General features: G+C 46.2%; 1 protein-coding gene across 5 annotated transcripts in view; it reads left to right on the forward strand.

Moving 5' to 3' along the window:
- Window positions 1–22,945, forward strand: part of RUFY1 (RUN and FYVE domain containing 1) — a 55,774-nt gene extending 32,829 nt beyond the window's left edge. For 3 of the 5 annotated variants that reach the window (XM_081231712.1, XM_081231716.1, XM_081231713.1), the window contains 7 exons: window positions 7,986–8,083; window positions 13,377–13,496; window positions 14,185–14,314; window positions 16,218–16,312; window positions 19,352–19,400; window positions 21,117–21,194; window positions 22,305–22,945. In XM_081231712.1, coding sequence (XP_081087838.1) covers window positions 7,986–8,083; window positions 13,377–13,496; window positions 14,185–14,314; window positions 16,218–16,312; window positions 19,352–19,400; window positions 21,117–21,194; window positions 22,305–22,451 — 717 coding nt within the window. In that variant the 3' untranslated portion in view covers window positions 22,452–22,945. Of the gene's footprint in view, window positions 1–7,985; window positions 8,084–13,376; window positions 13,497–14,184; window positions 14,315–15,976; window positions 16,176–16,217; window positions 16,313–19,351; window positions 19,401–21,116; window positions 21,195–22,304 lie in introns of those variants that run through there. The other 2 variants (XM_081231714.1, XM_081231715.1) reach the window with 2 other exon arrangements.
- Window positions 22,946–22,977: the final 32 nt, after the last annotated feature.

A 22,977-nucleotide genomic window follows, 5' to 3' on the forward strand; every position in this document is an offset into this window, starting at 1 on the left:
CTAGTATTTGCAAATCTGGTCCTAGGCCATCTTACATGTTATTGCATTTATTTTATTTGAGTCTCCCGGCAATCCCTGACAAAAGTTTATAAAATGGGGGGAAATATAAGTGACAAGGCAAAATCAAATGTCTAAGTCACATGTCCCTGGTGGCACAGCTAATAAATAGAGCTGAAAACTGAACTGTGTCTCTTGAATCTAAACCTGAACTTTGCCTGTCATACATTCACTGTCCCCCAGCTGTCTGTTTCTGTCTACTTCAGGTACTAATTGTTTGCCCCAAGAAATGGAGAAGTGGACTAAGGATATTAGTTAGTATTGCCTTTTCAAGCTTTGCCAATAAGTTAATCTTGCTGAGTCTCCAAGATCACCTCCCTCGTCATTTCAGAGTGGTCAAGGGGAGCTAGCCCAGAAAGAACCGGTCACGCCAGAGGTTGAAAGACAGCATCTAAACACTGCAACACTTTCTTGCCCAGAAGCTACCCAGAAGGATACCATTCTGTGTCCTCAAAACTTTTCCTTTTTTGAAGTTCTCTTTCCTATTTTATTGCCGAAACAGCCCCACTTCCTTTTCCATAGAGTGGTTTCAGTCTTACTGGTAGTAACATCTATGTCAAAGATAATGTGAGAGCAGACGGTACAAATAAACTGTGCTATTTTGTCCGTCTTTTTTTTAATTATTACGTAATTCATATTTTTGTAATTGCAACAATGAAAATTGAAGCAAAAAGAGAAAAGGAAGAAAATAGTTTTACCCTCCCAACAAATTATCTATTTTAATTTTTTCATGTTTTCTTCTGGTTTTGGTCGGCATATAGACGTATTGTTAATACACGTTAGGGGAAACTAAACTACTATAATAGCTTAAAACATTGCAGACCAGCAGTTTTGCTCCCCACGGTCATTCAGGGATTCAGACTAGTGGCAGCTCCAGCTCTCAAGGCCACTTGAGTTGTCACCATTCTTGCCAGCAGAAGTGGGGAGAAGAGCAAAAGTCCAGAGCCAGGGATTTGTACCTCAAACAGTGAGAGAGCAGCTGCACCCGCCATTTCTTCCGATCACATAGGAAAGGGCTAGTCAGCATGGCCAGGCTTGGCTGCAGGGGGAGCCTGGGGCTGTTGTTTCTGGACTGCAGGCCAGGTGAAGGGGAAAGCAGGTGTGGGGAGATGTAGTCGTCACTACCACAGTCGACCCCACAGAGCTACCGACAAGCCCTGCTTCCTCAGAGTCCACAACCCTGGGTGATGGGCAGCACTCTCCCTCAAGCCCACAGGGCCTGTGTTCCAACTAGAAGACTATCTGTCAGTCACGTTAGCCTGTCCTGCCCAGGACGAACTGGTAGAGCAGAAACAGGATAACCATGATGAAATGCCTATTGGGAAAGAGGAAACAAGGGACACACCTGGCAGTCCCTGGCCCTTGGTGGTCATTGTGTCCTATGGGCAGGAACCGTGAAGGCTGCCCGGGGTACTGAGGACTCCATTTCTTAGCATGTCTGGCTACCGCTTCTGCCTTCTAGAGAGCATGTCTGCTGACCTCCGTGGCCCCTGAGGCCACCATCTTCAGTGGCTGATGGGAAGTGGGCTCTCGTGGAGTGGGCTACACAGCTTTGACGGCCAGCTTCTTGCCAGTGTCAGTCTACTGGCCTGGAGGTTGTATAAGGGATCCAACAGTCAGATATTTTTCAGACCAGACTGGTGGCTTCTTGGACAATCCAGTTCCCTCTGTTACAGCCTCTGGTCTGCTTGCATCCACTTGATCCGTGTGTCAGTGACCGTAGTTTGTTACGAGTAAACACAGTTCCCACACCTGCTCCGTTTCTTTGCTCTGTCAGTCTTTCTCATGTCAGTGACCAGTCATCTGGAACAACAGCTTGAGGCATGAGGAGAGCAGCCTACTCTGATCTTCGCTGCAGGATGTCACAGGGCCATATGGCTCACTCTTCAGTCCTCTCTCTTCCTTCTGAGTCCAGAAGCAGTTGACTTTTCTAACCTGTGAGGCCCCTACCTTTGGCCTCTGTATCCCTGTCCATCTCTCCCTGCAAACCCCTTGCTTATAGCACCTGTTCACATGGCAAGCCCCACTGCACATCCTAGCATTCTGGAGCCCTGGCACAGTTGCGTGGATTCCATCTTCCAAGTTTGGGCAAGCGACAGTTTGACTAAATGTTTGCCATAACCAACAAGGGTCACAACATCTGCTTGACAGCGCCAAACCCCTGGCTGCTGAGTCAGCACAGCATACGTTGGCTTCCCTGGGGAAGCACCACACACAAGTCCGTCTCTGGTGCTGCTGGAATTCTGGCTTCATACCCTTTTCTCCCTCTGGGCTTCAGATGCAGAAGGTTGAGTCAGTCATATCCCTCTGTTTGGGGCACTATAATAAGACACCCTTCCTGTTTTCTTATTTCCTTTTATCCCCCACCCCTACTCCCATCCTCTTGCCTCTAGGCCTCTAGGCCTCATTTCTGTGAGGAAGTCAGTCCCATCCGTCTCTCCTAGATTCTGGTGGTTGCTGGCAATATTTGGGTTTCCTTCACTTGGAGAAGTTATCACCTCCATCTCTGCCCTCATCTTCACAGCTTTCTCCCTGTGTGTGCATGCCTGTGTCCACATTTCCCCTTTGTATAAGGACACCAGTCATATTGGATTAGGAGCCCACCCTACTCCAGTGTGACCTCATCTTAACTAATTATGTCTGCAGTGAGTGACCCGTTTTCCAAATAAGATCCTGGGTGGTACGGGGGGTTAGGACTTAAACATAATGGATTTGGGACGGACACACTCGACCCATAACGTAGGTCAAGCCTGCCCACCTTTCCCCCTTTTTTCCCTCTTCTTTTTTTGATTGACTTATCTATTTGTAAACGTTTATCCTTTTTTTTTTAATTGAAGTATAATTAATTTACAGTGTTGTGTTAGTTTCAGGTGTACAGCAAAGTGATTCTTTTTCAGATTCTTTTCTATTATAGGTTATTACAAAATACTGAATATAGTTCCCTGTGCTATACAGTAGGTCCTTATTTATCTATTTTATATATAGTGGTGTGTATCTGTTAATCCCAAATTTCTGATTTATCTCTCCTCACCCCTTTCCCCTTTGGTAACCGTAAGTTTCTTTTCTAAGTCTGTGAGTCTGTTTCTGTGTTGTAAATAAGTTCATTTTATCATTTTTTTAGATTCTGTGTGTGATATATGATATTTGTCTTTGTCTGTCTGACTTCACTTTAGTATGATAATCTCTAGGTCCATCCATATTGCTGCAAATGGCATTATTTCTTTCTTATGGCTGAATAATATTCCAATGTATATAATACCATATTTTCTTTATCCTTCATCTGTTTTTTTATATAAATTTATTTATTTTTTATTTTTATTTTTGGCCATGTTGGGTCTTTGTTTCCATGCGTGGGCTTTCTCTGTTTGAGGCGAGTGGGGGCTACTCTTCGTTGCGGTGCACAGGCTTCCCATTGCAGTGGCTTCTCTTGTTGCGGAGCATGGGCTGTAGGCACGCGGGCTTCAGTAGTTGAGGCACACAGGCTCAGTAGTTGTGGCACGCAAGCTCTAGAGCTCAGGCTCAGTATTTGTGGCGAATGGGCTTAGTTGCTCCGCAGCATGTGGGATCTTCCTGGACCAGGGCTCGAACCCATGTCCCCTGCCAATGCAGGCGGATTCTTAACCACTGTGCCACCAGGGAAGCCCCTATCCATTCATCTGTTGATGGACATTTAGGTTGCTTCCATGTCTCGGTTATTGTAAATAGTATTGCTGTGAACATTGAGGTGCATGTATCTTTTTGAATTAGAGCTTTCGTCTTTTCCGGATATATGCCCAGGAGTGGGACTGCTGGATCATATGGTAATTCCATTTTTAGTTTTTTAAGGAACCTCCATACTGTCTTCCACAGTGGCTGCCCCAATTTACATTCCCACCAACAGTGTAGGCTTTATTATTTGCAGACTTTTTGATGATTACCATTCTGACTGGTGTGAGGTGATACCTCATTGTAGTTTTTATTTGCCTTTCTCTACTAATTAGGCAAGTTGAGCATCTTGTCATGTGCCTATTGGCCAACGGTATGTTTTCTTTGGAGAAATGTCTGTTTAGGTCTTCTGCCCCTTTTTTGATTGGGTTGTTTGTTTGGGGTTTTTTTGCGGTACGCGGGCCTCTCACTGTTGTGGCCTCTCCCGTTGCGGAGCACAGGCTCCGGACGCGCAGGCTCAGCAGCCATGGCTCACGGGCCCAGCTGCTCCACGGCATGTGGGATCCTCCCAGACCGGGGCACGAACCCGTGTCCCCTGCATCGGGAGGCGGACTCTCAACCACTGCGCCACCAGGGAAGCCCGGGTTGTTTGTTTTTTTTGATATTGAGCTGTATAAGCTGTTTGTATATTTTCAAAATTAATCCCTTGTCAGTCACATCATTTGCAAATGTTTTCTCCCATTGCACAGGTTGTCTTTTCATTTTGTTTATGGTTTCCTTTACTGTGCAAAAGCTTATAAGTTTAATTAGGTCCCATTTGTTTATTTTTCCTTTTGTTTCCATTTCTCTAGGAGACAGATCCAAAAAAATATTGCTCTGATTTATGTCAAAGAGCGCTCCGCCTATGTTTTCCTCTAGGAGTCTTATAGTATCCAGTATTACATTTAGGTCTTTAATCCATTTCAAGTTTATTTCTGTATATGGTGTTAGAAAATGTTCTAATTTCATTCTTTTACATGTAGCTGTGCACTTTTCCCAGCACCACTTACTGAAGAGACTGTCTGTTCTCCATTGTATATTCTTTCCTCCTTTGCTGTAGGTTAATTGACCATAAGTGCCTGGGTTTATTTCTGGGCTTTCTATCCTGTTCCATTGATCTATGTGCTGTTTTTGTGCCAGTATCATGCTGTTTTGGTTACTGTAGCTTTGTCGTATAGTCTGATTCTTGATAAAAATTTTAGAATAAGGTATAAATTTCCTCTTTAAAAAAATCTAGCTGAATTTCTTAAATGGAAATTGCATTGAATTTATAGTTTACTCTCTTTTTGTCCTTTTTATTCCCTAAGAGTTGCGTTTTCTCTAGGTGAACTCCTCAATGCTGTCTAGTTCTTGTTGCTAGTGTGCTGGGTGCCATATTTTGGCTGCATCCCCTAGTGAGGTCTTGCTGATGTAGAGAAGTGCTTTTGTGCTTTATAGGTTGATCTTGTGTTTGACAGCCTTGCTCACCACCGAGTTCTAATAGTTTGTCTATTAATCCTGTTGGTTTTAGATGTAATTGATCATATCATAGGCAAATAAAGACAGTTTAATTTCTTCACTCTCAGGTTTTGTACTCCTCATTCTTTTTCGTTTCTTTTAGCATTGGCCAGGACCTCCATGACTACATTAAACAGTAGTAGGAATAGTAAGCAGACTTGTGGTCCTGATCTTAAAAGTAATGTGTGTAAAAATTTCTTCATCAAGAATAATGCTTACGGGGGCTTCCCTGGTGGCGCAGTGGTTGAGAGTCCGCCTGCCGATGCAGGGGACGTGGGTTTGTGCCCCGGTCCGGGAAGATCCCACATGCCGCGGAGCGGCTGGGCCCGTGAGCCATGGCCGCTGAGCCTGCGCGTCCGGAGCCTGTGCTCCGCAATGGGAGAGGCCACGGCAGTGAGAGGCCCGCGTATTGCCAAAAAAAAAAAGAGAGAATAATAATAATAATAGATGGTTGATGTATAATCTTTACTTAGTTAAGGAAGTTCTTTTCTATTTCTTGTTTGCTCAGAGGTTTTCTCGTAAATAAATATTGAACCTTATTAAATGTTTTGGGCTTCTTTGCATTTCATCTGTTGTGATAGTCCTGTTCTTTTTCTCCCTTATTTATGTGGCAATTTATACATTTACGCTCCTGGATTCCTGCTTGATTGTGATATATTTAAATATACTCTTGACTCAGTTAGCTAATATGTTATATATAATCTGTGTGTTTATATATGAGACAGACCTCTTTCTTTCCTTTTACTAGCCTTATTTGGCTTCAGAATCATGGTTGGACTGGTACTATAAAATAAGGTTTCCTGGGCCTCCCTGGTGGCGCAGTGGTTGAGAGTCCGCCTGCCGATGCAGGGGATGCGGGTTCGTGCCCCGGTCTGGGAGGATCCCATATGCCGCGGAGCATCTGGGCCCGTGAGCCATGGCCGCTGGGCCTGCGCGTCCGGAGCCTGTGCTCCGCAACGGGAGAGGCCGCAACAGTGAGAGGCCCGCATACCGCAAAAAGAAAAAAAAAAAAAAAAAATAAGGTTTCCTGTTCTCTTTCTCTGAAATAACGCTTATAAGATAGAAAGTGTCTCTTCTCCAAAAGTTTTGAGAACCCACCCATGTTGTAGGATTCATCTGGGCTGGGCTTTTTGGGCAGGGAGACTATGACTACCATTTCTCTTTATTGAATGTTTACTGGCTTATTCATATTTTCCATTTCTTCTCAGACCAATTTTGGTACATTTTTATATTTTTTTCCAAAATGTATCTTATTTTGTTTAGGTTTTCAAATGTTTTAGTTCATAGTTGTTTATAACATTCTTTTGCAGAATTTTTAAATCTCTTTTATTCAGCATTTTCTTTTTGCATTTTTTGTCTTTCTTCCTTATCCAGTCTTGCCAGAGGTGTGTCTGTTCTCATAATCTTTTCAGAGAACCAGCTTTTTTTCTAATATTCTTTATTATGTATTGTTATGATTTCTTTTTCATTGATTTCTACCCTCACTTTTATTATTTTCTTTCTTATTTCTTTGGGTTTGCTCTGTGGCTCATTTTCAACTTCTGAAATGCATGCTTAGCTCATCTGTTTTATCTTTTTTAATTTCATTAAACATTTTATTTAAAGTACTGCTTTAGCTATGGCCCTCAAATTTTGACAGAAGTATTTCACCTAAAAAGCATGTTTTTCACATTTGTCATCTCTGAAATCAAGATGCATCTTATAGTCAATGGCATGACATGTTTCAAGTAGCAGTCTTTTCCTTCATAGTGGTATATAAAATTAGGGTGCATCTTCAATATAGTAAAATATTGCAGAGTGTTTTCATTGTCTTTCAGCTCTAAGTATTTCATAATCTCTCTTCTGGTTTTTTTTATTCTTTTTTTTTTTTAACCTCAATAGTTTTTAGTAATATGCTATTCCATTTCCAGTTACGAGGTGTTTAGCTATTCTTTTGTTCCTTATGTCTAGTTTTATTACTTTAAAGCCAGACACTACAGTCTATATATTCTTAAGAATTTATCAGGACTTCTTTCTGTCTTCAGCCTCTCTGTATCCTTGTATTTTAAGAGTGTCTCTTGTAGGCACACAGAAACATGTTGCTCTTTTGCTGCCTTCTACTCACTCAGCATCTGCCATGGTTAAAAGCCTGGACTCATAAAGTCACATGGTTGTGAGTAAGAACCCAGCTGCACCATATTTGTGTTCTAACCTTTTCCCAGGTGCTTTCTTTTTCTGAGCCTCCCTCTCTTGCTCAGAGAAGTGAGGGCTAACAACGCCCACCATGAGAACTCTGCAAGAGTCAGGTGAACTCATGGATGTACCTGACACATGAGAAGACTCAGTAACATTGAATCAGATCTGACTCTGAAGTTCCTTTTCAAAAAGGGGCCTGGACTGTTCAAACAGAAGGCTTCAGTATCTCCCTCTCTGCCTTTTTTTTTTTTTCTTTTTTTCTTTTTTTGGCCGGCTGGCTTGCAGAATCTTAATTCCCCAACCAGGGATTGAACCTTCACCACAGCAGTGAAAACACTGAATCCTAACCACTGGAACTCCAGGAAATTCCCCCTCTGCCTTTCTTTATGTTGATGACATGGGAGCCTTGGCCCAGTTTATCTTCCAGGACTCTGGGGAGGAGCAGCAATTAATGAAACGCTCTTGAAAGTATTATAAAAAAAGTACAAGAATAGTTGAACCCACTTGTAATCCAGAGCAGGCAGTGGGGTGAGGGAGAAGCAGAAAATAACCCTCTTTCCTTGCTTTTACAGAATGCGGAGAGCAGTTTACAACAGAAGAATGAAGCCATCACATCTTTTGAAGAAAAAACCAATCAAGTTATGTCCAGCATGAAACAAATGGAAGAAAGGTAAACACTTCCCTCGGCAGATATTCCCTAGAAGGTGCTGGGTATTATCTGGGCCTGGGGACTTACTCAGAGTCTCTCAAAAGTTAGGATGACTGTCCTTCAGGTCTGTAGTCTTGCCCAGCAAGGGGACTGGATTCCCCAGCTTTGCCTAAGCATGTATTCATTTAATCAACCTTAGGGCTACATCACATTGTCCTCTCAGGGGATTAGAACTATCCAGTGAGCTCAGATTTAAATATCAGGTTAGGACTTCCCTGGTGGCGCAGTGGTTAAGAATCCGCCTGCCAATGCAGGGGACACAGGTTCGAGCCCTGGCCCAGGAAGATCCCACATGCCGTGGAGCAACTAAGCCCATGTGCCACAACTACTGAGCCTGCACTCTAGAGCCCGCAAGCCACAACTACTGAGCCTGTGCGCCTAGAGCCTGTGCTCCGCAATGTGAGTAGCCACAACAATGAGAAGCCCGCTCACTGCAACAGAGAGTAGCCCCTGCTCCCCACAACTAGAGAAAGCCTGCGCACAGCAATGAAGACCAAACACAGCCAAAAGAATAAATAAATAAATAAATTTTAAAAAAATAAATAAATAAATTTAAATAGATAAACAAATATCAGGTCAGAGACTTCCCTGGTGGTCCAGTGGTTAAGACTCTGTGCTTCCACTGCAGTGGGTACGGGTTCAATCCCTGGTTGAGGAAGTAAGATCCCGCATGCCGCATCAAAAAATAAAAATTTTAAAAATAAATAAGTAAATGTCAGGTCAGTAGGGGATCAGAATAGGGTCAAAAAATAGACTCGCACAGGGCTTCCCTGGTGGCACAGTGGTTGAGAGTCTGCCTGCCGATGCAGGGGACACGGGTTCGTGCCCCGGTCCTGGAGGATCCCACATGCCGCAGAGCGGCTGGGCCCTTGGGCCGTGGCCACTGAGCCTGTGCGTCCGGAGCCTGTGCTCTGCAATGGGAGAGGCCACAACAGTGAGAGGCCCGCGTACCACAAAAAAAAAAAAAAAAAAAAAAAAAAAATAGACTCACACAAATACAGGTGGCTGATTTTTTTTACAAAGGTGCCAAGGTAGTTCAATGGAGAAAGGATAATCTTTTCAATGAATGATATTGGAACAATTGGATATCCATACACCAAAAGATGAACCTCAATTTAGACCTCACACCTTTATACAAAAGTGAACTCAAAATGGATCATAAATCTACATGTAAAACTTAAAACTGTAAACTTTGAGAAGAAAAAATAGGAGAAAATCTTTGTGGCCTTGGGTTAGACAGAGAGCTCTTAGACATGACATAAAAGCACGATCCATAAGAGAAAACTTGATAAATTGGACTTTATCAAAATTTAAAACTTTGTTCTGTGGAAGACACACTTAAGAGAATAAAAAGACAAGTTATAGATTTGGAGAAAATTTGAGAATCACATATCTGACAAAGGACTTATACCCAGAATATATAAAGAACTCTCAGAACTCCATAAACAATCCAATCTAAAATGGACGAAGGACTTCCCTGGTGGTCCAGCGGGTGAGACTCCACGATCCCAATGCAGGGGGCCTGGTTTCAATCCAGGAATTGAACTGGGGATCCAGGGATCGATTGGGCAACTAGATCCCACATGCATGCCGCAACTAAGAAGCCTGAATGCCACAACTATGAGCCCGCATTCCGCAGCTAAAAGATCCTGCATGTCACAACTAAAATTCAGTGCAGCCTTAAATAAATAAAATTTTTAAATGGACCGAAGACTTAAACAGACCCTTCACCAAACAGGACATATGGATGGCAAATAAGCACATGAAAAGATTGTCAAGGTGGCAGGATACAAGATTAATATACAGAAACCTGTTGTATTTCTTTACCCTAACAATGAAATGTCAGAAAGAGGAAGTAAAAAAAAAAAAAAAAAATGCTGTTGAAAATTGCATCAAAAAAAAAAAAAAAGGGGGCTTCCCTGGTGGCACGGTGGTTGGGGGTCCGCCTGCCAATGCAGGGAACACGTGTTCGCACCCCGGTCCGGGAGGATCCCACGTGCTGCGGAGCGGCCGGGCCCATGAGCCATGGCCACTGAGCCTGCACGTCTAGAGCCTGTGCTCTGCAGCGGGAGGGGCCACAGCAGTGGGAGGCCCGCATACTGCAAAAAAAAAAAAAAAACCCTAGGAATAAACCTAACCAAGGAGGTGAAAAACTTATATGCAGAGAACTACAAAACATTGATAAAAGAAATTGAAAATCGAAGATGATTCAAAGAAATATAAAGATATCCTGTGCTCTTGGGTTGGAAGAATTTATATAGTTAAAATGACCATACTACCCAAAGCAATCTACAGATTTAATGTGATCACTATCAAATTACCCATGACATTTTTCACAAAACTACAACATATAATCCTAAAATTTATGTGGAACCACAGAAGACCCTGAATTGCCAAAGCAATCCTGAGGAAAAAGAACAAAGCTGGAGGCATAACCCTTCCAGACTTCAAATGATACTACAAAGCTATAGTAGTCAAAACAGCATGGTATTGGCACAAAAACAGACATATGGATCATTGGAATAGAGAGCCCAGAAATAAATCCACACACCTACATCAATTAATCTTTGACAGAGGAGGCAAGGATGTACAATGGAGAAAACAAAGTCTCTTCAGCAAGTGGTGTTGGGAAAGCTGGACAGCCTCATGTAAATCATTGAAGTTAGAACACTCCCTCACATCATACACAGAAATAACTCAAAATGGCTTAAAGATTTAAATATAAGACGTGACATCATAAAACTCTTAGAACATAGGCAAAACATTCTCTGACATAAATTGTAGCAATGGTTTCTTAGGTCAGTCTCCCGAGGCAAAAGAAATAAAAGCAAAAATTAACAAATGGGACCTAATCAAACTTACAAACTTTTGCACAGCAAAGGAAACCATAAAAAAATGAAAGGACAACCTACACACTGGGAGAAAATATTTGCAAAATGATGCAACTGACAAGGGCTTAATTTCCAAAACATACTAACACCTCAAATGACTCAATAACAGAGAAACAACACAATCAAAAAATGGGCAGAAGGGACTTCCCTGGTAGTTAAGAATCTGCCTGCCAATACAAGGGATATGGGTTTGATCCCTGGTCTGGGAAGATCCCACATGCTGCAGAGCAACTAAGCCCGTGCGCCACAACTGCTGAGCCTGCACTCTAGAGCCTGGGGGCCACAACTACTGAGCCCATGTGCCACAACTACTGAAGCCCACGCACCTAGAGCCCATGCTCCGCAACAAGAGAAGCCACCATGATGAGAAGGCCGCACACCGCAACAAAGAGTAGCCCCCACTCACCGCAACTAGAGAAAGCCCGTGTGCAGCTACAAATACCCAACACAGCCATAAATAAATAAATACAATACAATACAAAATAAAATGGGCAGAACACCTAAATAAGCATGTCTCCAAAGAAGACATACAGTTGGCCAATAGGCACATGTAAAGATGCTCAACATGACTAATTATTAGAGAAATGCAAATTGAAACTACAATGAAGTATTACCTCACACCGGTCAGAATGGCCATCATCAAAAGTCTACAAATAAATGCAGGAGCGGGTGTGAAGAAATGGGAACCCTCGTACACTGTTGGTGGGAACATAAATTGGTGCAGCCATTATGGAAAACAATATGATGGTTCCTTAAAAAACTAAAAATAGAGTTGCCATATGACCCAGCAGTCCCACTTCTGGGCATATATCCAGAAAAGATGAAAGCTCTAATTTCAAAAGATATGTGCACCCCAATGTTGATAGCAATACTACTATTTACAGTAGCCGAGACATGGAAGCAACCTAAATGTCCATCAGTAAATGAATGGATAAAGAAGATGTGAGATACACACACACACACACACACACACACACACACACACACACACACACACACACACACACACACACACACACACACACACACACACACACACACACACACACACACACACACACACACACACACACACACACACACACACACAATGGAATATTACTCAGCCATAAAAAAGAATGAAATAAGGCCATTTGCAGCAACATGGATGAACCTAGAGATTATCATACTAAGTGTAAGTGAGTCAGGCAGAGAAAGACAAATACATGATATTACTTACATGTGGAATCTAAACATGATACAAATGAACTTATTTACAGCACAGAAAGAGACTCACAGACTTAGAAAACAGACTTATGGTTACCAAAGGGGAAGGGGAGGAGGAATAAATTGGGAGGTTGGGATGAACAGATACACGTCACTATATATAAACTAGATAAACACCAGAGGTTTACTGTGTAGCCCAGGGAACTGTATTCAATATCTTGTAATAACCTATAATGGAAAAGAATTGGAAAAAAAAGAATATAGATGTATACATATATATGTATTGTATAACCAAATTACTGTACACCTGAAACTAACACAATATTGTAAATCAACAATACTTGAGTTAAAAAAAAAAAAAAGATGTTCAGCATCATTAGCCATTAGGGAAGTGCGTGTTAAAATCACAATGAGATGCCACTGCACACCTATTAGAACAGCTACATATTTTTATAATGACAGTACCAGGTGCTGGAGAGGCTACAAAGCAACTGGAACAGTCATACATTACCAGTGGGAATGCAGAATGGTACAACCACTTTGGAAAACAGTTTCTTAAAAAGCCAAACATACTCTTACCATATGACCCAATAATCCCACTCCTGGCTGTTTGCCCAAAAGAAATGAAAACTCATGTTCACCCAAAAACCTGTACACAAATGCTTATTGCAGCTCTGTTCATAATTGCCAAAAACTAAAAGCAGCTCAGATATCTTTCATCAAATGAATGGATAAACTGGTACATCAATGCAATGAAATTCTACTCAGCCATAAAAAGGAATGACCACTGATACACACAAAAACTTGGATTGATCGCAAAGATATGCTAAAAGAAGCCAGTCTCAAAAGGTTATATGAAGTATAATTTCATGTATATGACATTAGGGGTGGAGAGAAGGTGTGACTCAGAGGGCCAGTGCCAAGGTGTTTTGTGGAGTGATGGAACTATTCTGTATCACCTGGTAGAATGGATTGTGGTAATGGTTATATGAACTTATGCCTATGCTAAAAGTCCAGGAACTATTCACAAAAAGGAGTCAATTTTACCATATATTAATTTTTAAATGTAAAAGAAAGCCAGCAAGAACATGCAAAAATTATATGGTAAATGTGAGGAATGATCCTTTCCTTACAAAGACTTGGTTCATTTGGTCTAGGTTACAGCACTCAGAGAGGGCGAGGCAGGGGGCCGAGGAGCGGAGCCACAGGCTGCAGCAGGAGCTCGGCGGGAGGAGCAGCGCTCTGCAGCAGCAGCTCTCCCAGCTGCTCGAGCAGTGGTAGGAGCCCTGGCGGCAGCAGGTGGCTGAGCGGTGTGGGAAGGACTGGGAAGGCCATCTCCCAACTGGGGCAGACAGTGTCCCCGTGTCCACTTCAGAGGTGGCCCCTGCAAGGCTAGGATTCAGATGAGAGAAGAGATGTCTATTCCCTGTTTCACGGATGAGAAAAACGATTGCAGGGGGTTCACTATAGTCCCCAGGGCTACTCAGCTGGTGAGAAGGGTGTCAGGATTCAGCTGCGGTTCACTTCCTACCCCTCTGTAGCTTTCTCTTTGCCCCCAACCCCCCAATATCCTCCACTGTCAGCTGGCTCTGGGTTGGAAAAAGCAGGATACATGTTGCAGAATAAACGTCTCTTTTCCTCAGGTCTCCATCTCAGTAGAGGGTTCTGTGTGTGTGACCCCAAGTGTTAGAGCTCTTTTCCTCCCTCTCCATTCGCATAACTGTCAAGTGTGTGCCTGTGCCTGCTTTCCATGACATGTCCCTGGTCTTTCCTATGGCGGTGCAGATGGCCCTGTGGGAGAGGGAGCCTTATTTCCATGCTTCGTTGAAAGGTCTAGATGCTCACGTGGCAATTCAGATTCCTGTGAATCCCCCCCGTTTCTTGAGTGGTGACCTGGGTTGTGGATTGTGGACCTCCATGCAAATCTCTCAGTGAGACTAACTCAAGTTCATTTTGCGAAAACAGCTCAAGTCTAGAGAAAGAGTTGAAATCGGAAAAAGAGCAAAGACAGGCTCTTCAGCGAGAATTACAGCATGAGAAAGACACTTCCTCTCTACTCCGAGCAGAGCTACAGCAAGTAGAAGGATTAAAAAAGGTAAGGCAGGGCTTCCCTGGTGGCACAGTGGTTGGGAGTCCGCCTGCCGATGCAGGGGACACGGGTTCGTGCCCCGGTCCGGGAGGATCCCACGTGCCGCGGAGCGGCTGGGCCCGTGAGCCATGGCCGCTGAGCCTGCGTGTCCGGAGCTTGTGCCCTTCAACGGGAGAGGCCACAACAGTGAGAGGCCCGCGTACCGCAAAAAAAAAGAAAAAAAAAAAAAAAGGTAAGGCAGACTGTCTTGGGGAGAAAAAGAGCTTCTAGCATCTGCAGAAACTCCTGCTTAAGAGTTTCCCGGTGGGCAGGTGAGCCACACGCATGACTCGTGAATCCGCAGCTGCAGGGCCGGTCCCCGCCGTGTGCCAGCCGGCTCCAGGCCTGGGAGACTGTTCCCACATCGGCCCTAGGAGGAAAAGGCAAAGATGCATCATAATCCAGGGAGCAAACCAGAGAGACTTGGTAATGAGGACAGTGAAGAGCGTAAAACAGGAAAAGGTCCCCACACTGGCGTGGCGGGTGGCCTGGGAAGAGAGCGACAGTTAAGCAGACAACTGAATGCTGAACAAGGGCCAGCCATGCAGAGCCGCCAGGACGTGTGAGGGTCTGTCGCAGTGGAAGGAAGGGCTGTGTGGCTGAGGTGTGATAGCGGAGGGAGGAGGGCTTGAGCAGAGGCGTCAGGCGGCCGTCCTGCGCCGCACCATCCCTGGAGGAAGACCCCTGCAGCAGGGACCCTTCCAGACCTACATTTTGTCTTGTGGAGCACGGTACTGGGTACCACTGCAATCTGAGAGAAATGCCCTTTGATTTCCATTGGAAAGTACCTAGAGCCCCTCGTGAGAGAGCCTGCTAGGCCCAGGGTGGGGATTGCTAGGGAGGGGAGAGCTTCCTCAAGAGCCACTCCGGCTCAGAGGTGGGAGGAGAGGACTTCTAGAAAGTTCTGCCGCATGATGGAACATGCTCCCTTTACTTCAAAATACTTTCTAAGATTTGAATGACACACCCCTGCAAAAGAAACAAAACAATGTGTCTAACATCACTGGGAAGCCTCAGCATGCCCTCGTGAGCCTGTGTTAATAGGCCCTGGAGCACAGGGCCCAGGACCGGCTAAGGGGGAACTGCCACCCCTCAGGCCTAAGCCCTGCTGCTGCCCCGGGGTCAGCCCTGAAAACCCAAGTTACTTTTCTGGGTCTTTGTCTCTGCCCTTGCCAGCCTGTGTCCTCAAGGTGTGCTGGCCCCAGACTACAAACAGTCATCAGCATCATCCCCAGCGAGTTTCACTCCATGGCTCGGGGCCTCCAGAAGGGCTTGCCACTCTCGGGGCCATGAAAGAGATCCCAGATCTTGGCCTTCATCAGCCTTGCTCATTCATTCTCAAGAAATGTTGACCAGCCCTTTCCGAAAAAGTTTATTCCTAAACTAGCTTGCCCTGATGCAAATCTGTCTTTTCATAGAAACTCAGATAGACAAAGCCTTTTTTGCACTGTGAGGGTCTGTTTTGAACGTTTCTCGCCCCACGTCACTGTCTGCACTGCAGAGCCACTCCTGAAGTGCTCACCTTCCAGTTGCCCGTTCTGGTGAAACATGAGGGAACCTATGAAATAACCCTGTCTCGAACAAGGTTAATACAACAAAACTGTTTCTTGCTCTTGAAAATCATTCCAGGGACTTCCCTAGCGGTCCAGTGGTTAAGACTTGGCACTTCCACTGCAGGGGCCACAGGTTCGATCCCTGGTCAGGGAATGAAGATCCTCCATGCCTCGCGGAGTGGCCAGAAAAGAAAAAACACAACAGAAAAAAAAAAAAAGAAAAACATTCCAACCTGCTTGTCACTATGATTACTAAACCTTAAAAAAAAAAAAAAGACTTTCAAGTCTGTGTCAGGCACCTGGTTTGTTCACTTTAGGAGCTGCGGGAGCTCCAGGATGAGAAGACAGAGTTACAGAAGGTTTGTGACGAGCAGGAACAAGCCCTCCAGGAAATGGGTCTGCATCTCAGCCAGTAAGAACCCCACTCCCCTTGTCTGCCGCCTCCATTAGGGCCACTAGGCCTCCCTCCCCCTGGAGAGTCACACCAGCCTGCCCACTGCATCACTCAAGTCCCAAACCTGTGTCCTCTTGTCAGAGGAGGGAAGGCCAGTCAAGGAGGCCTGCCAGCTATTCAAGGGTGACACCCCCCACCCCCACCCCCACCAAACCCAGGAAGTCAGGCCCCAGGGACACAACACTGGTTTGGGTTAATTGATTCATCAAGAATATCCTTTGCTAGTGACTTGGAACCCTCATGTTCACAAACTTAGTATCTGTGTCCCAAGGGAACAAGATGGGTGATGAGAGGGTTATGTGTTTAGCTCCAGAGGGAGGACTATGGCTTGAGAATGTAAGCCTGCCACAGTGCAAGTATGGTGACCACTGAACCTCTCTTGAGACTGGATACTCACATCTAGCAGAGTCTGTCTGTCTCCAATGGGTGATGCTGAAGGAGTGCAGACCCTGCTGGTTCTGTCTCCCCTTCGACTGGACAGCTGCCCTCCCTGGTGTGCCAGTCCTGCCAGGTTGCTCTGGACAGTCTGATAGGTCACACTGCAGATTGTGGAACTTGCCCGTTGGTGTGATGATTGCATTTTTAAACCCAGTGTGTAGCTTTTTCTCTTCGAGTGAGGACTCTTGGTTGCCAGTGACAGATACCCAACTCACACTGGCTTGCTTAAGCAAAAAAAAGTCATCAGGAATCAGTCTCTACCTCCCAGCTCTGTCTGTCACTTACCTCACAGGTGGGTCTGGCCCCCACGGGGGCAGTGTGGCACCCAGCAGAGCTGTCCGTCAGAGAAACGAAAGTTCCTCTTTCCCCATCACTCACACAGAGACCCCAGGTTGACTCACTGCTCCCACCTGAGTCCTGATGCAGGCACAGTGAGCAGCACAGCCCGGGCTCAGGCCCAGTGCAGAAGACACTGTGACCAGAAAAGGTCCAGAGATAGGAACTAACGTGAGGATAAACCAGAAACACACTAAAGTAGTCCACACATGTGCACAACCTTAGGATTTTTCTGTCTGGGAAGTTGGAAGGTTTCAAGCAGTGCTCTGAGCTGGCCCACAAAAGTATGAAGAAAAACAAGAAAGGAAAATGTTATGACTCTGGTGGGAATGTGGTCTTTTCAATAGTTTGACATGAAGATGCTGCCCATTCGCCATCCTCTCCCACTCACCATATCTTTCTAGATCAGCTCAGGGCTGCTGGTCCCTTGTGCCCTGAGGGCTGCCTGCCACCTCTCAGGCCGAGTGCCCTGTGCCGTTGCTACCCCCACCGTGGGGAGAGCTCCTGGAGAGTGGGCAAGGCCAGGTGTCAACCCCACACTCAGAGCACAGGCCAGGTCTGAGGGCGTCCCTGAGACTAATGAGAACCAGATATGGAGGCTGGCGTGGTGCTGGCTTCTTGGATTTGCAGTGGTGTTTAGACAGATGGAGAGGGAGGTGTCCTCGGGGTGCCCTCCCCGCTTCTCAGGTGGCTAGCCCCACTTTTTCTCCTGCCTGTCCTCTTCATGTTGGACAGACAGCAAACAGAGTCAGAGACACACTCCTAGTAGGCCACAGGCCTCAGAAAAGCGGACAGGCTCTGGTCTTGAAAACGCACCCCTGCACTTGGCAGCCTCCCAGCACTGCTGCCTGACCCAGCTTCAGAATGTCCTTCACAGCCGGTTGTGTAGGTGTTGCCATGTCAGGGATACATACCACGGCAAGGCTAGTGCTTTCTCCCCTCCTCCCTTCTTTTTGCAAGCCAACACCAGATGACAGAGAAGCCTGTTCTCACATGCCTCCACCAACTACAGGCACAGCTGCCCAGTTTATCTCAGGAACATCTGGATTCTTTTCGAATTGTATTTCCCAGGAAAGTTCTTATATGTTGAGGCTGCCATCTTGACCTCGTCCATCCCAGACAGCCTCTGGCCCTGTCAGCCCACTGGCCTATTTCTGCAGCCAGTCGGGACGGAAGGAGCACCTCCAAGCATTCCTGAAGGCCACAGGGTTTTTTCTTTTAAAGGCCTTGATGTTTGGTTTCCTAATCCTTCCCTAGAAGTCTAGCCTGTGTCTCAGAGGCCTGCCTCTCTGGCACTTAGATTAGGCTAATCCAGTGACAGTTTAGGCTAATCTCAGCTTTTTTAAAAAGGCTTTGACAAATACATATGTTTCGTTTTATCTGGTTTAATTCTTCCAGTTTAGACAATGTTCAGTCCTGTCTTTTATGTGGAGAACTAAGGAATTATTCTTGCACTAACAAGAATGGAACAAGGGGACTTCCCTGGTGGCACAGTTGTTAGGACTCGCAATGCCGGGAGCCTGGGTTCAATCCCTGGTCAGGGAACTAGATCCGGTATGCATGCCGCAACTAAGAGTTCGCATGCCACAACTAAGGACCCCGCAAGCTGCAACTAAGGAGCCCACATGCCGCAACTAAGATCCAGTGCAACCAAATAAATAAATAAGTATTTTTTAAAAGAATGGAACAAGAACAAACAATCATGCCCCCTGAGCCTGGCCTTTCTAGACAGAGCAGGCAGCGGGAAAGGGGCTGGTGAGAGGCCTACAGATTCAGGTTCCTGCCATGGGGGAGCCCACGCCTGATACGGGCGCGCCCCCCTCCCCCACCCCGACTTAAAGCACGTGTCACACTCAGGAATAGTTGCCCAGAGAAGCCAGAAACATGGGCTTTCATGAGATAATTCTCAATTTTTAAATGCTTGCAGCTATTTCAAAGTCTTTTTAAATCCTTGCCAATTCAACAGTTTGTTCTTAGGCCAGATTCAGTCCACAGGCTCAGCTGCAGACTGCGCCAGACTTGAGCCAATAGTGAGATGACTCTGGGATTATAAAAAGGTGGAAAGAAATAATTTTACAAGAACTCGCGTTATCACACTCCTCTCTTACAAGTCTTGTTGACTTCACAAAGCCAAAAAGGTTCTGTGGGTTTACTTCGAGTTTGAAAGCCCCTCTAGTGAGGCTATGAATCTCTCTCTTTCTCGCTCTCTTTTTTTTTTTTAAGGTCAAAGCTGAAGATGGAAGACATCAAAGAAGTAAATAAGGCACTGAAGGTACTGGATTATTAATGTTATTAACATAAGAATCACTACTCGTAGCTATTAGTCAGCTCGTGCTAATATCCTAGCGTGCTCTTAGGTTTTCTCACAAAAATCAGGTGAGAATGTGTGGTTGATTGGTGGTTATTGTCACTTATTTATAGATAAGAAAATGCTGCTCAGAGCCTTGTAACTTGGCTGAGATGACGATGCTGCAAGTGGCAGGGCCCAAGCTGGAACCAAGGTTCTCTGGTTCTGGTTTCTCTGCTGTCAGCTATAGTTTGACATTAGGCCTAGATCATAGGTACCCTAATGAAGGAAATGAAAAGTGGCAGAAAGAGATCCAGGTATTTTTTTTTTTTAATAGTGAGAGTAAGACCTTTCCCTCCAAGTGAGGGGCCAGAGGCCACACTGGCCCACTAAGGTGCCCTGTGCCATTTCTGGGAACCACCTAAGCCCTGAGCTGGGCCAAGTTTCTGGACCGTTTTGGGGAGGGCAGAGTGGCACACACAGCTTAAGGAGAGCAGGAACATGTGGTCCCGGTGACCCCGTGCAGTACCAAGCTGGCCTGCTGGGGCTGAGAGAGTGGAGAGGAGGGTGCAGGAGCTCCTAGCCTTCAGCCTCAGCTCTGCTGTGGCGGCAGAGCACAAACACCCTCTTCACAAGGCACCCTCCAGCGGATGCTAGAGCCGAGATCCTAATGTCTCTACCAGGGCACCTCGGGTCAGAAGCAGCAAATTGTCACAGCAACTGACAGCAGCCTGGACTTGCAGTTCACATCGGTTTACTGCACCCTCCCTTGTAGACTGAAAGTTCCTTGGATGTCATTGCTGTGAGCTCTTTATCTTTGTATCCCCTGCACTGCACGAAAGTGTGCACAAAACGTCAGCTGACAGTGCCAGAGGGAGGATAAAAATCATAAAATGGGACTCGAGCTGCATGGACTAGTGAACGCAAGGCTGAAAGCCCTGGGTGCGGTGCTGCAGCTCCCAACCATAAGATCTGTGTCATCAGGAAAGTGATGGCCAACAAAAGCCAAGGAGCCATGAAAGTACACAGGGCCCTTGACCCCTGGCCGCCTCAGTCCCTGAGGCGGAATAAATCGCATATCCTAGCTTTCCCTTAGAAGACCTCCAAAAAGGCATCTCTCTAAGCCTCAGTTGGCTCCTGGGCAGAATGCAGGCATCTGCCTCCCACGATGCCCTGAGGACTGGGGGTCAGTGTGTGTGGAGAAGGGCTTCCTGTCTCCACAGCACGTTGCCTCCTGTCTCACGGTGGGGACCGTTGTCACAGATTTTCTAGTCTGGCTGACAGGGTTGGCCCTTCCTCCTCCTGCCAGTTCAGGAGGCACCGTGGATAATGCCTCAGCCAGGGTTGGAGCTAACCAGATCCTGATTCTGGTTACCTCAGCCACAGGGCATTTATGGAAAGGGGGTGGGCGAGCCTCAGGTTAACGGAAAGCTGGAGAATCTGGCTTGAGGACTGGGGGCAACCTGTGGAGACGAGGAAGCCAGAGGGCAGGCAGGCTGCAGCACATGAGCTCCAGCTGTGGTCAGGGTGGGGGGACGGTCCTGTGAGGCCCCTTCTAGTGGAGAAGAGGCAGTCCCGCAAAAGCAGACCAGGTGCTCTTAGGAAGGGACAACAGATGCTGGGCTGAAGGATGAACACGGCTAAAGGTTCATCAGGAACCAGGCCGTGAAGTGGGATTCTGTGGTGTTCTTTCCTCCTCAGGGCCATACTTGGCTGAAAGACGACGAAGCCACGCACTGTAAGCAGTGTGAAAAGGAGTTTTCCATTTCCCGGAGAAAGGTATGTGGGGTAGCCCTCCACTCACTCACCCAGGGGCTGAGTTCGTGCCCTGCCTGGGCTCTCCTTCCTCTGGTTCTGGCCTGTGGGACTAGGCCCACTGCATTGTGTTCATGCTCACTGGTCTGCTGGCCCATGCAGACGACCTTCCAGCCTGCCCCCTTTCAGGGACCCCAGCCGGTAAGTTACAGGCCTTGTCTCCATCACAGTCCTCTCAATCATTTGGGAGTTGGGGCTGCTTGTTTGCAGAAATGGTCTACGTGTGTATATCAACTGAAAATTCTCTGGAAGCAATAGGACCAAAATCTAAGTTAGGCAAAAACAGAATCTCTGGGGAACCTATGGGCAATTTAAGTCTCAGGACAGGCATCCAGGTGGCACCAAAAGGTAACTGGCAATCTGGGCAGGGCACTTGCCCCCAGTGAATGCCTGTGTAGCCTGCCTTCAGGTTCCGGGAACAGAAGGTCTAGGCCTTTTGGGCCCAGTCTTTGGTCCAGGGTTGACAGGGCCTTTACTGACCAGTTGGGCAGGACAGGGGTAGGATATAGATCTCACACAAAATAGAGCCTTTACTAAGGCTCCCCACACTGAATGGCCCAGTTCAAGGTCCATTGTCTAGCCTGACTGGGGGAGTGGGGGGCAGTTGGCAGAAGTGATCTATAGAACGACACACAGGTCCTTGTCTTGGCGTCTGCCATGTGCCCAAGGTTCAAATAGCAGCCCTGTTTACAAAAGCAAGATGCCCTTCTCATGAGGGGCTGGCTAAAGAAACCTTGGGTCACCACCATGGAATGTAGCAATTGCAGAGAGTGAACCCGGGCTCTTTAAGTACCACGGACTACCAACTCAGTGAGTTAAGAGGTGTCAAGTCCAATAAAACACAAAGGAAAAGAACCTTAACTCACCCCTCCAGAACTCCGTGGATTTTACAGGAACATAAATGTAGAAACAAGAGGTCTGCAAGAACCCATTCCGAATTGGTACAAGCCTCACTGATACATGAGGGAGGGGTTTTAAAGCATCAAACTTTTTTAAAGGTCGATGAACTAGAGCGGGTGGGCAGACCCAGGCAGCTCAGCATGTTCTGAGCGTGAGTTCTTTTCCATCCTCTAGCACCACTGCCGAAACTGTGGCCACATCTTCTGCAACACATGCTCCAGTAATGAGCTGGCCCTGCCCTCCTACCCTAAGCCAGTACGTGTGTGCGACAGCTGCCACACGCTGCTCCTTCAGCGCTGCTCCTCCTCCACCGGCTCCTAAGGTGGGGGCATCAGCAGGGCCTCCTTTCTGGACCAGTTGCCAGCCTGTCTTCATGGGCATGGGCAGCCTCAGAGCAGTGCCGAACTCTCTGGGTCTCGAGGTGGCCAGGGGCTTGGGAGGTTAGTTTCCCAAGAGAACAAGATCCTCGCCTGGGCTGCGGGCACTCTGGAACACAACACGCGGGACCAGAAGCTGCACGCCTCTGCTTTCCAAATTGTATGGATTCAGCTCCTCTGGATTGAAATTCTTCTCCTTTGACACCACTGGCTTTGGTTCAGATATAACTTCATGATTTTGCTATTGTCATTTTTCAGTTTCCAAAGAATTAACCTATTTTGCAGCAGACCCACTAGTGTAGTGAGTAATCAATTCCTTTCCCTCCCGCTGCCCCAGCATGCCTTCCCTGGTTCAGAGTCAAGAAATCGATTTCACACCCTTGTAAATATCCATCATTAGCCCTGCAATAAAATCATTTATTTTTCATAGTCAAGAAATTTGCTGTTTCACACTCTTGTGAATGAATATC

This window comes from Mesoplodon bidens (assembly GCF_964165515.1).
Source record: "Mesoplodon bidens genome assembly, chromosome: 4".
Taxonomy (NCBI): Eukaryota; Metazoa; Chordata; class Mammalia; order Artiodactyla; family Ziphiidae; genus Mesoplodon; species Mesoplodon bidens.